Source organism: Macaca fascicularis, chromosome 11 (genome assembly GCF_037993035.2).
Source record: "Macaca fascicularis isolate 582-1 chromosome 11, T2T-MFA8v1.1".
NCBI classification, from domain to species: Eukaryota; Metazoa; Chordata; class Mammalia; order Primates; family Cercopithecidae; genus Macaca; species Macaca fascicularis.
In genome coordinates, this window is record NC_088385.1 from 118,330,056 (window position 1) to 118,342,361 (window position 12,306).

The 12,306-nt window shown below is 52.3% G+C and overlaps 1 protein-coding gene across 11 annotated transcripts in view; it reads left to right on the forward strand.

The window, feature by feature from the left end:
* Positions 1-12,103, forward strand: part of SH2B3 (SH2B adaptor protein 3) — a 46,767-nt gene extending 34,664 nt beyond the window's left edge. For 5 of the 11 annotated variants that reach the window (XM_074007855.1, XM_005572269.4, XM_074007860.1 and 2 more), the window contains 6 exons: positions 7,277-7,378; positions 7,466-7,557; positions 7,650-7,744; positions 7,856-8,070; positions 8,167-8,338; positions 8,491-12,103. In XM_074007855.1, the coding sequence (XP_073863956.1) occupies positions 7,277-7,378; positions 7,466-7,557; positions 7,650-7,744; positions 7,856-8,070; positions 8,167-8,338; positions 8,491-8,786 (972 nt within the window). In that variant the 3' untranslated portion in view covers positions 8,787-12,103. Of the gene's footprint in view, positions 1-7,276; positions 7,379-7,465; positions 7,558-7,646; positions 7,745-7,855; positions 8,071-8,166; positions 8,339-8,490 lie in introns of those variants that run through there. The other 6 variants (XM_015431555.3, XM_005572268.4, XM_074007858.1 and 3 more) reach the window with 3 other exon arrangements.
* The last annotated feature ends 203 nt before the right edge of the window (positions 12,104-12,306 follow it).

The following is a 12,306-nucleotide window of genomic DNA, read 5'->3' on the forward strand; positions in this document are numbered from 1 at the left end:
AAGTGTTGGGATTACAAGCGTGAGCCATTGCGCCTGGCCAGGAGTTTTTTGAGATGGGATTTTGCTCTGTTGTCCAGGCTGGAGTGCAGTGGCACCATCATAGTTCACGGCAGCCTTGACCTTGCTGCTTCAGCCTCCTGTAGCCGCAGGGGAGTTTTGAGCAGAGGAGGGAAGGCTGGAACAGTGTGCTGCAGGTGGAAATAGCTAATTCTGGACAGACTTGGGCATAGTCTGATGGGACTGATACGTTTTTGATGCTGTCCAACTCCCAGGGGGCCCAGGTGTCACACTGTTTTCTAGCCTGGTTCCTCTCTCCTCACTGGGAGTCCTTGTGAATACCCTTTTCCCCCAGTGGTTGTCTGGGACTGGAATCCTGGCTGCTCGGCTCCCAGCATCCACCACTTTCTGCCTTTGAGAGATGGATCCTGCCTCCCCTCCTGCAAGTCTTCTGTGGCTCCCTGTCATCTGGGGGAAAATGGGGGACAGAGGCCTCCCTGCCCAGTTCTCTTGACCTCCTTCTCCTTCAGACCCCAGCCAGCTCAGAAGCCACCCATGTTAAAATGCAGATTCCAGGTTCCCTTCCAGATGTCATGTGCCAGCAGGTCATAGAAGCATCCTGTGCTGTGTTCACTCCCCCTTGAAGGTCTCTGAGCCTTCTCATCTCTGAAGTGGGTGAAGGCACAGGAGGGCCACGTGAGGCTTACACACACTGCTCGCACAGAGATGGCCTGGGGCAGGGTTGTGAGGCTTTTCCTTCGTAAATCTCACTGACCATGATGCCCAGGATTGTCCTTTGCTCTGGAACCATGACCTTCCTACTTGGTTTCGTGGTGTCCTTTCCTTGATGGTGTGATACTCATTTCTGTGACTTCCTCTTGGAAAACTTGAAATGTTGCCAGCCTGTGAATTCCACAATCTGGAAACTGCTGGCGGGTCACCCAGGTTCCAATGCCCGGCACACATCAGATGTTCACTAAAGGGCGATGTGGGATCTGTGAGCGTCATTTCCAGCCACAGTCAAGCCCCTGCTGTCTTCTAGCCTGGGGCTGTGCCTTCTGCCCTCCGGGTGTTGGCTCTTGCTATTCCCTTAACCTCCAATGCCTTCTCCTCCACCATCTCCACTTTGTAGAATATTCAGCAAACACTATTGCCCCTTACTCTGTGCCTGGCCAAGACCCAAAGATGAAAAAGGAGGAGGGAGGCCTTCTTGAGCCTCTGGTGCATGGGAGCAGGGCAGTGACAACTCAGGGCTGCGCAGGGAGGGGCCTTCTTGCTCCCAAGTCTCTCCTAAGGCTGAGCTCCTAAGGCCCTGTGCTCCTCCCTGCCCTACCATCCCCCTGATAGCCTTCCATACCCCCCGGGAACTCTTTTGCACACACTATGCTCATATTCTCAGGGGAGGTTAGTGGCATTATTATCCCACCTTAGAAAATGCAGATTCTTGCTTGAGCCCAGGAGATCAAGGCTGCAGTGAGCCAGTATGCGCCACTATACTCTAGCCTGGGCAACAGAGAGGGACCCTGCCTCAAAAATCACACACACACACACACACACACACAAACACACACACACACACACACCAGAGAGGGACCCTGCCTCAAAAACAAAACACACACACACATATGCATGGAGACTCACTTTGGGAGGCCGAGGCAGAAGGATCACTTGAGCCAGGAGTTTGAGACCAGCCTGGACAACATAGCGAGATCCTCTCTCTCTCTCCAAAAAAATAATCAGCCACGTGTGGTGGCATGTGTCTGTAATCCCAGCTACCTAAGAGGCCAAGGCAGGAGGCTCACCTGAGCCCCCAGGAGTTTGAGGCTGCAGTGAGTCAGCCTGGGCCACAGAGCAAGACCCTATCTCTTAAAAACAAACAAACAAACAAACAAAAAAACACTGGAGACTGAGGCTAGGAGAGGTAAGTCACTTATCTATGGAAGAGAAGGCAGAGTTGGGACTCAAGTGCAGGACTGACTGTCCCAAACCTCAGGGTGGTGGAATTGCTGCATGGTGGTTCTGCAGCCCTGACGTATTTCTGGGCAGGATACTGGGTGGCTTTTAGCAACTAGGCTCAGTCTTGATGCTGCCCAGAGGATGGCTGAGAGGCACCATGTTTAGGGAGAGTTTGCAAGGTGAGGACCTTCCTCACCTAAATCCCTTATTACCTTGGGATGGTAATAAGGTCTACGAAAGAGGTCAAAGTTTGGGTAACGTATGGGTTCAATAGGTTTCTCTGCTGCAGGACTTCTCAGTCTTTAATGGAGCTAAGCAGCAGCATTCTCTGTCCAAAAATGACTGTCCTTTCTCGGAGTAATCCTTCTTTGCATTGGCTGCCAGGAAGCTCAGAGACAAGTCTGTGGCAAGAGGGACTCGTCTTGTCTTATAGCAGCTGTCTCCCTCCCGGCTCTTTCTGGGTGTCTCTAACCTGACTAAAATCATTTTGGGAAGGAGGCAAGGCATCTTTTGTTTTTTTTTAAGACAGGGTCTCACTCTGTCGACCAGTCTAGAGTACAGTGGCGTGATCTCGGCTCACTGCAACCTCTGTCTCCCAGGTTCAAGTGGTTCTCCTGCCTCAGCTTCCCAAGTAGGTTAACTTTTTGATACCAGACAGTAAGCTTGGATTAAGTATTTTCCATAATAATGCTCATTCATCCATCCATCCTGGCAGCATCCACTTCAGGTTCTGAGCTGGGGTGAGGGATTCAGCCATCCAGGACAGGATCTGGAATTCGCTCTGCGCCTTTTCAGACCCTCTTCTCCTCCTCCTCCAGTAAGAAGGTCAACAGGACCTGCTTACAGGCCCCCTATTACTGAAAGCAAACTGAACCTCCAGTTAATGTCCTGCCCAAGGTTTCAAAGGTAGTGAGTGGCAGAGCTAGGCCCAGGCTGCCAGATGCCTCCTTGAGGGCATGGGTGTGGCAGAGGCGTGGCTGGTGCTGGAGGGTTGACTGAGGCCTGTCCCACTGCTGCTGTACACAGATGAACGTGGACTCAAAGGCCCTGGGGGAGATAGGACCACCAGGGAGCTAGTGTGGCCTGGGGGTTCCCGGGGGAAGGCGGTCTCTCCCCAACGCTGGTCTGGGCCTGGCCCTTGCTGCTGGGATGTGTCAGATGCTGTCCTGTGTCCTGCCCTCTAGCATCCCAGGAGGAGGGGGCCAGCCAGCAGGCCTGCTCCTGTTATGAGCTTCCTGACCTTAGAAAAAGCTCAAGCTGATTCCTACAGCCCTGAAGCCCAATGGTGGCTTCTGTGGCAGCCTCACCTGTGCCTCTTCCTGCTATCTCACCAGAGGCCGTGCCATCAGCCTTGCTCTCCACGCAGGTATGGTCATGCCACCAGGGCTCTGGCCTTTGACTGGTGTGTGCAACCCTGCCCTGCCCCCATTTGCCTGTCTCGGCCCTTGCTAGGGTGGAAGCTCCATGAGGGCCTGGCCAGTCGCTCTGCTGAATGCCTGAGGGAAAGACCAGTAACAGACCCCACTCAAGGTGGTTGTGAGGACCTGGCAGGGTGGGGGTGTGGCCCAGTACCTCGGAAGACTCTAGGAGGACCATCCTGGCCCTATAAATGTTTGTGCCAAGGCAGGTCCCCTGTCCCTCAGCACACAGGAAGGGGCAGTAGGTAGCAAGACAGTTTCCAGGTGACAGCATGAGGGCAAGTGAGTAAGGCCTAGAGAAGAAGGGTCCGTTGCCTCCAGCCCGTCACATTCCCTCCGGGTGGGCTGGCCAGCCAGGTGGGAGAAAGAGGGATCCTCAGGTAGGCGGGAGTCAGGGAGAGCTGCGTGCCCTCATGAGGCTGGTGTTTCATCTCCACTTCTCAGATGAGGGGACTGTGGCTCAGAGACCTTTGCAGGGGGACTGATCATTGCACAGGGCCGTCTGAAGGGAGCCTGGGACTGCATTTCCATGTAGGCCCTGGGTGGATCTGGAACCTGGCTGGCTTTCCTGGCTCCCCCACCCTTTGGCTCCCTTATGTTCTTGGCCTTCTTTTCACAACTCAGAAGCAGCCGAGTAGTTGGTCGTGTTGTCTGCAGTCGCACCGAAGCACATTTTATTTTGGCTAAGTGACATTCCTTTGTTGTCCCTGTCTTGTGATTAGTTAGGGTAATAGGTTGGTTATATTATGTGGAATTTATTGCAGGATGGTAAGGGAGCATGTGACAAAATGGAGCAATAGTTCTGTAAGGCTGAGAGAAGCTGGGTGTGTACCCAGTGGCTGGGCCACTCGGAGGGGACTGTCATGCTGTCAGTACTGTAGTGGGACCCAAGCAGGCTTTACTCACCGGCCTGTTAACAGCTGTGCGAGTCAGGCCTTTCGCTTGTGTTAGCTCACCTTGTGAAAAAAATGAGCTCTGACTTAACAGATGACAACTAAGGAATGGAGAGCCGAACCCCTTGTTCAGGGTTGCATAGGAAGTGGCAGGGTCAGGGCTGAATCTTAAAACTTAGAGGGCAGGGCCTGGCGTGGTGGCTCACACCTGAAATCCCAGCACTTTGGGAGGCCAAGGCGGACGGATCACCTGATGTCAGGAGTTCGAGACCAACCTGGCCAACCAACATGGTGAAACCCCATCTCTACTAAAAATACAAAAATTAGCTGGGTGTGGTGACAGGCGCCTGTAATCCCAGCTACTCCGGAGGCTGAGGCAAGAGAATCGCTTGAACTCAGGAGGTGGAGGTTGCAGTGAGCCGAGATCACGCCACTGCATTCCAGCCTGGGCAACAGAGTCTTGAGACTCTGTCTCAAAAAAAAAAAAAAAACCAAAAAACTCTAGAGGGTAAAAGAACTGTAACATCTGGGATAAAGTTAGCTGTTGAAATAAATACAAGTCCTACTGTTGGAGTAGTGTCAGCTGGCCTGCATCTTTGACTTTGAGACTTCCTAGCAGCCAGAACAAAGAAAGAAATGGATTATTTCCACTGGAGCCACAGTGGCCGTAACAAACAGAAGCCATCTATTTGGATGCTGGAAATGGAGAAGACTTGCTCCCTAGAAATAGATGCTGCAGGATGTGGTGGGTGACATTCTGTTCAAACCACAAATACCTGAAATGATTTGGCCACTGTGATCACCCAACCACAGTATGGCCTAAGCTGGGTCCAGGGAGCAGCTGTTGCTGGCCTGGCTTGACTTTTGAGGGAGGTGGAATAGCGGGCACATGAGAGAAGGGAACCTCAATCCCCCACAGCTGCTGACACAGCCCCCAGACTTGAGCTTGGCTCCCCCATCACCCATCCCCCCATATAGTTTAATCAGATGGGCATCTGGTGGTCCTTCCCTGCAGTGGCCAGAGTCCAGAGCCTGGGCTGTGCAGGCTGAGGTTTCGGCTGCAGCAGGGATTGTCCTGCCCCCGTGTGCCCACATGTTGCAACCTGGCTGGAGCCTCTGGCATAGGATACCCATACCGCCAGGTAGCTCAGTGGTAGACCCGGGCTCTGATACTTGGCAGGCTTGGGTTGAGATTGTGGCTCTAGGCCTGGGCGGCTCTCACGGACTGCTGTGGGGAGTCGGGGAAGAACCCCTGGGTTGTGCTCAGCCAGCAGGCAGGTGGCAGCCAGGCTGGCTATGGGTGAGGACGGGAATCCTCTTTTCACCACTGCCTGCCTGCTCAGCAGTTCCTCAGCTGCTGGGGGTGGAGCTGGCTTGCAGGGGCCAGAGTCAGAGTGAAACCGGCAGCTCTGCTGGTTAATCTCAGCACTGATACTGGGGACTAGGCCTGGAGCGGAACTGAAAGGGAGACCAGGCCCGTTCCCCTCCAGGCCTGGCCTATATCCTGCCAGTGATCCTTAAGGCCTGCAGCCAGTGGGGAGGGTGGAGGCCAGGCAGGGCCAACTGGAAAAGTAGCAGAAGGAAGTGGCCACTCGCACCTTACCCATCTTGCAGACAGGAAATGAAGGCTCCGCAGGGCTGGCTAGCTGTGAAAATGGGCAAGAGCACAGAGGCCCCACTCCCTGCACTGTGTCCAGTGCCCGTGTGGATGCCATGCAAGGCCTCACTCTGCCTGCCCCTTCCTGGCTGCTGGACCTCTGGGAGTGGGAGGTGAAAATGCCCTGGCTGGTGCTGGTCACTTCAGGTTGGAATGTTCTAGTCATGCAGCTTTCTAGTGAGAGGCTGCAGTAAGCTGTGGCCAGTGTTGGTCGTTCCTGCAGTCATTACTCTCCTCCAGCCTGTTGTGTCCGCCAACCAGAGCAGGCCCGGGAGCTCCCAGGAGACCTGCTGAGAGGGCCCAGGTGGCCATCCTGCTCCTGCCAGGATGCCCTCTTACCTCACTGTTCATTGACTCCCCTGCAGGTGGGGAAGAGGGATAAAGGAGGTGGCCAGGCCACTGGGTCATGATCCTTCCAACAGAGGTACCTGCTACCTCTGTGTCTAAAGCAAGGTTAAGCTTTTGGGGGTTAATAGCACTAGCAGCTCCAGTCCAAGGTGTGCCCTTTTGGGCTTGGGTGGAGGTTGGATTACCTGAAGCCACGGTTGCTGGAACATCCTTTGGGCCTGCCTCTGCTTTCCATCCCCCTGCTCCTGGTTTGTTAGGGGCTATAGTATTTTCCAGGAACACCTGAATGGAAGGGGACCAGTGGGACCACTTCTGTCCATTCCTCACTTCATCTCTTTCTCCCCTTTTCTTCTTTTGGTCATCTTTTCAGTCTTATCACAAGAGGAAGGGGAGGGGCAAACCCCCTCCTGAGCAGATTCCCAACCGGAAGCAGCTGGCTCCTTGGCTGCAGAGTGCCCAGCACAGGAAGCATCTGCAGGGTCAGTCAAGACCTGGGAGCAGAGTTCCTGCCAGCAAAGGAACAGTGGCCAACTCCTAGCCACCCTGCAGCCCTATGTGCCGGGTGTCCTGGGAAGGTCCAGGGCCAAGATTTTGTGGTTTTACAGTGGCTGTAACTTGGGCTAGCCATGCTAGGCTCTGCCCCTTTTGGGCTTGGTGTGATGAGAGGGTCAGCAGCTGGCATCACCTGGCTGGGCAGGGAGCTCTTTGCTCACCAGTGGGAAGAGAAACGGATGTCAGACACATGGCAGAGTGGAAATGTCCCCAGGTCGAGGTCCAAGGGGCTGGCCTTCTGCCAGCACACGCTGCTTAGGACCTCAGTGTGAATGGTGTTCAGGAGGCTAGGGTAAGGCACCCTGGACCTCACTACAGGCTCAGAGCCTGCACAGCAACACCATGGATACTCTCTCTAAAAGGGGGACTCCTGGGGAGACTATAGACAAACTCAGGCCTGGCTGGAAAAAAAAGCATCAGGAACAAGCTTTGAGTACCCCATCTTGGTCTCGTAGAGTTCAAGGCCCAAGCTACAAGCAGCTTGCTCCAGCATCCAAGAGGTCCGGCGGTGCACACGCCTTGAGATGCCTGACAACCTCTACACCTTTGTGCTGAAGGTGAGTGACAAGGCTTTTCACACCCTGGGGCAATACAAATACATACACATACATCAGACCCAACCCTGTTCCCTTCCTTCCTGCCAGGTGAAGGACCGGACAGACATCATCTTTGAGGTGGGAGATGAGCAGCAGCTGAATTCATGGATGGCTGAGCTCCGGGAGTGCACAGGCCGAGGGTGAGGTCCCAGGCCCTCGTCCCTGGCACGACCTTTGCTGCTATCACCCCCTGACCTGCCCAGATTCTTAACCTCAGCCTCTTCTCCAGCAGGCTGGAGAGCACAGAAGCAGAGATGCATATTCCCTCAGCCCTAGAGCCCAGCACATCCAGCTCCCCAAGGGGCAGCACAGATTCTCTTAACCAAGGTGAGTAAACCAATGGCTAGGCCATTGTATTCTGGGTATGCTGGAACCCAGACTCAGCTCAGGACATAAGGCAGCCCCCTGCGACCACCATCACCCATCTTAATCTAACAGGTGCTTCTCCTGGGGGGCTGCTGGACCCAGCCTGCCAGAAGACAGACCATTTCCTGTCCTGCTACCCTTGGTTCCATGGCCCCATCTCCAGAGTGAAAGCAGCTCAGCTGGTTCAGCTGCAGGGCCCTGATGCTCATGGAGTGTTCCTGGTGCGGCAGAGCGAGACGCGGCGTGGGGAATACGTGCTCACTTTCAACTTTCAGGGGATAGCCAAGGTATGGGGCGGGGCAGGCAGGACCGTGCCACTCCTCTCCACTGGAGTTCAAGGTCCTAGAGGGACAGCCCGAGCCCACCATCCTCTCCTCCCACAGCACCTGCGCCTGTCGCTGACCGAGCGGGGCCAGTGCCGTGTGCAGCACCTCCACTTTCCCTCGGTCGTGGACATGCTCCACCACTTCCAGCGCTCGCCCATTCCACTTGAGTGTGGCGCTGCCTGTGACGTCCGGCTTTCCAGCTACGTGGTAGTCGTCTCCCAGCCACCAGGTCTGACCCTACTGCCCTTTGCTAAAGGGGGTGGCTGACACTGGGTAGAGGCTTGCTGCAGACAAGGTACAGGGTACAGGGATCTTGTTCTGTGTCCTGTCAGCACTTGCCTTAAGACTGATGGTGTGGTCTCTCTCGGTCACTTGTCCTAGGTTCCTGCAACACTGTCCTGTTCCCTTTCTCCCTTCCTCACTGGGATTCAGAGTTGGGCCTTCCCCACCTTAGCTCTTCTGGCTGTCCCCGGGGGCTCAGCCCAGAGGGTCTCCCAGGGCGATCCTCACCCCCCGAGCAGATCTTCCACCTGGTGCCTTCGCCCGAAGAACTGGCCAACAGCCTGCGGCACCTGGAGCCTGAGCCTGTGAATCGAGCCCGGGACTCGGACTACGAAATGGACTCATCCTCCCGGAGCCACCTGCGGGCCATAGACAATCAGTACACACCTCTCTGACCAGAGAGGAATTCCAGGCCTCAACAGCTGCCCTTGAGGAACACAGGCAGAAGTGTGAATTTGTGAATGTAATTGATCTTTCCTTCCTTCCAGAGAGAGATTTAAGGGACACTGTTAACTGCTCGTGCCAGTTTGGACGTGACCCTTCTATTAGGCCTGTTGAAGGGCCCTCCTGTAAGTTTCATCTATCACCTGGCTTTCTCCTTATTGTTTACAGATGTAGTTCTTGTTAGAGGATGCCGCTAGCTCCTGCCCGGGGTCCCTATGCCCAGTCCCTGTTACTCTTAGAGAAAGGAGTTGGGGTGAGGGCCAGAGCTGGCAGTGGAAACTTGTTCTCTTTTTCACTGACACTGTCACAGCAGATGACAGACTTTCTACGGGAAGTGGGGGTCATCAGGAAGCCCAGAACACTAATAAGCGGTTCTCCCATCTACCGTCAGTCCATGTGGCAGGTCTACTGTGTCCATGCCACAGATGACCACACCTAATCCTGCTTCTACTCTCAGCTTTAGGACAAAAGCTCTGTCAGAGGGACAAGCTGAAGGTCAAAAATGATTTTAAACATTTTACCTCAGACTAATTTCTTTAAAGGATTCAGGTTCAAAACTAAACCACTGCTTATTTCAGTGCACTGTTTCAACTAACACCCATGCAATTTTTGTAGTCGGAGAGAGCTATGCAAACCCTACCTAATTCACAGTCTGAGCCAGCACGCTGACTTGTCTACTGCATCCTCGGGACAGTCACTGCTGCTGAGCGGCCACTGTCCTTCCTAAATGTCAAGAAGTGAAGTATGTCACCCTTTCAGGGAAATTCAGGCAATTACTGAAATAGGGTGGCAAAGAACAGTTCTACCCTGGTGCCTTACGAACAAAAAACTGGATTCTGGTTTACAGCAGCTTTACAGTGATAGTTAACTGGGGTTGGGGGAAGAACAAGCCAAAAAGGAAGAAGGACTCCTGGGCCCTTTCTAGTAAATCCTTCAACAACAAGGCTGGCTCGGTGCCCTCCAAGCATCTAATGGCTTATTAAATTATCCCACAAGTGGGTTTTGGGCTCCTTTTTTGAGCCAAAATGGAAGCTGGGAATCTGGTGCCGTAACTAATGAGAAACTCTTTTAATAGCCCACAATCAGTGTTCTGTTCCAGCTGGCTACTGCTTCATTGGATTGAGAATGTATCTCCATGCACACATGGGCGCACACAATCTCCACCATCCAGGGAGGTCCTGAAGTCAAATCTCCATCTATACAAGTGATACAATTCATGGCGGGCTGGCTCCTCCCAGAATCTTTGTCTGGAGGCTCAGAAACAAGGGGGCAGTGATAGTGGAATCAGCTGCTCTTGGGTGCCAACAGAGCCATTCAGTACAACCCCCAGGCTCATGGCTGTGGCTTCTAGGAAACTGGGAGTTTAGATCAGCTTTACAGATACATCAATCAGAGGCTAAAATGAAACCTTGGCCTAAAACTCGCAGGACTGCCTGCCTGGGAGGAGGGCTAGGTCTGCTCCTTCTACTTAGTCTCTGTATTCCAAGAGGTCAGATTTCTGCTTTTAGAATTTTCTTTGGGTCTTTCAGAGGGTGGGGAAACAAACCCCTCTGCACCACTGTTTTTCTTTTTTTTTTTTTTTTTTTTTGAGACGGAGTTTCACTCTTGTCAACCAAGCTGGAGTGCAGTGGTGCGATCTTGGCTCACTGCAACCTCCACCTTCCTGGTTCAAGCAATTCTGTCTCAGCCTCCTGAGTAGCTGGGATTACAAGCGCCAGTCACCACGCTCAGCTAATTTTGTATTTTTAGTAGAGACAGGGTTTCGCCATGTTGGCCAGGCTGGTCTCAAACGCTTGACCTCAGGTGATCCATCCACCTTGGCCTCCCAAAGTGCTGAGATTACAGGCGTGAGCCACCATGCCCAGTCTGTACCACTTTAGTACCAACACTCCTGGGTGATTTCATAGACCCTAAAGCAGACCTGACACTGATCCAGATTTGCAGTCCATTTTTAAGGACACCTGTCTTTATCTCCTCAAAGTCAAGCAGCTTTCTCTGGAAAATGAATGCTAACTAGTGTGAACCAAAAGAGTAAGTAATAGTCTGAAGTTTTTTAAAGGAGAAAGCTCAAAAGTCATTGGTTCTCCCCTCCGCACAGGAAAGATGCCCAGTAGATAATGAACCAAATTAAGTTCCTTCCCTCCAGCCAGAAGTTAAACATCTGGGATATGACGTCTTCACACCAGGGGCACTCATTTCTTAGCAGCCTCTCTACACACATCTCTCAGGTGGTGCCAAGAGGCACACCACGTAGAGCAAACTTGGCAGCTCTAACAGGCTGCAAAGTACAACTTCAGATTCCGTGGCAGAGATTTGGAAAGCACCCACCTCCAGACTGCTTCCTTTCTAAACTCGTCCGAGTTACCAGGACAGCTCAAATACATGCTGACAAAAAACTCTCATGGCCCTAGGAAGAAGTGACACTAAGCCAACGCCTTTTCTTTGTGCGGGAGCAGACCCAGCTGATGAAGGGGTGGGCAGCAGTGTGGGGCAGGCACCCCACTGGCTGCAGCTAGCCCACCATAGGCACAGCACATCCCACCACTCTCCTTCTAGTCCCGACCAGGCCCCAGCCAGCAACTTCTACCGAGAGCCATGGCTCAGCACCAAACTGGACAGTAGACATCATGATCCCTCCAGTTAGCTCTAAAATTACAGACCCCACCAGTAGAGCTTGACAGCTCCCGGCACCATCACTTCCTTCATCTGACTTTATTGAACTTTTACAAACTAACAGTCACCAGCACCAAAGAATTAAGTCAACTAACCTGCCTTGAATTTTAGACCAGCAATCCATATGGCTTTATCTGGTATAAATCTTCTGCCTTTGATCATTTCTGGACCGTAGGAAAAAGGAATAGCAATCATTAAAATCTTGGGCCAGAGAACACTATTTTTACATAACAGTTTCTTAACCTAAAGTCAAGGCCTTGGACTCTTCCCTAAGGGTTGCCTGCGATTCCTTCATGCTTTCTATTCAGGGCTAAGTCCCTTACTGCAAATGTGTTAGCTCTAACATCTCCCACAAGCTAGAGGAACTTGCGAGTATATTAACAAGGACACATCTGACATCCTGTATTTGGTTAGAATATACAGCACATTGTGATAACAAAGTGGATTCATCTTGTATCATTATAGGCAGAAGGTATTTGGCAAATTTTTATGTATTGTTTTATGTACTGTACAAGTAACTTATTCTTGAATAATGCAAATTTTGCTATAATGTACAAATTGCTATATGTGAATTAAAAAGTTTTCAGAATCTTGATTTGCTGTCACAATATTTAAAGGCTCAATTAAGACCATGGTCTCTCTACAAAACCCTTGCCCTGCCCAAATACTTGCTCTTCCCTTTGTCCTCCCCACTGCAATCTGGGAATATTAACAAATGCTTATGAGTCCATCTATGTCAATAAGCAGCTTTGTACATCTTTGTGTCTTTTCAGCCTTCATGCCCTCTGGATTTCTTTA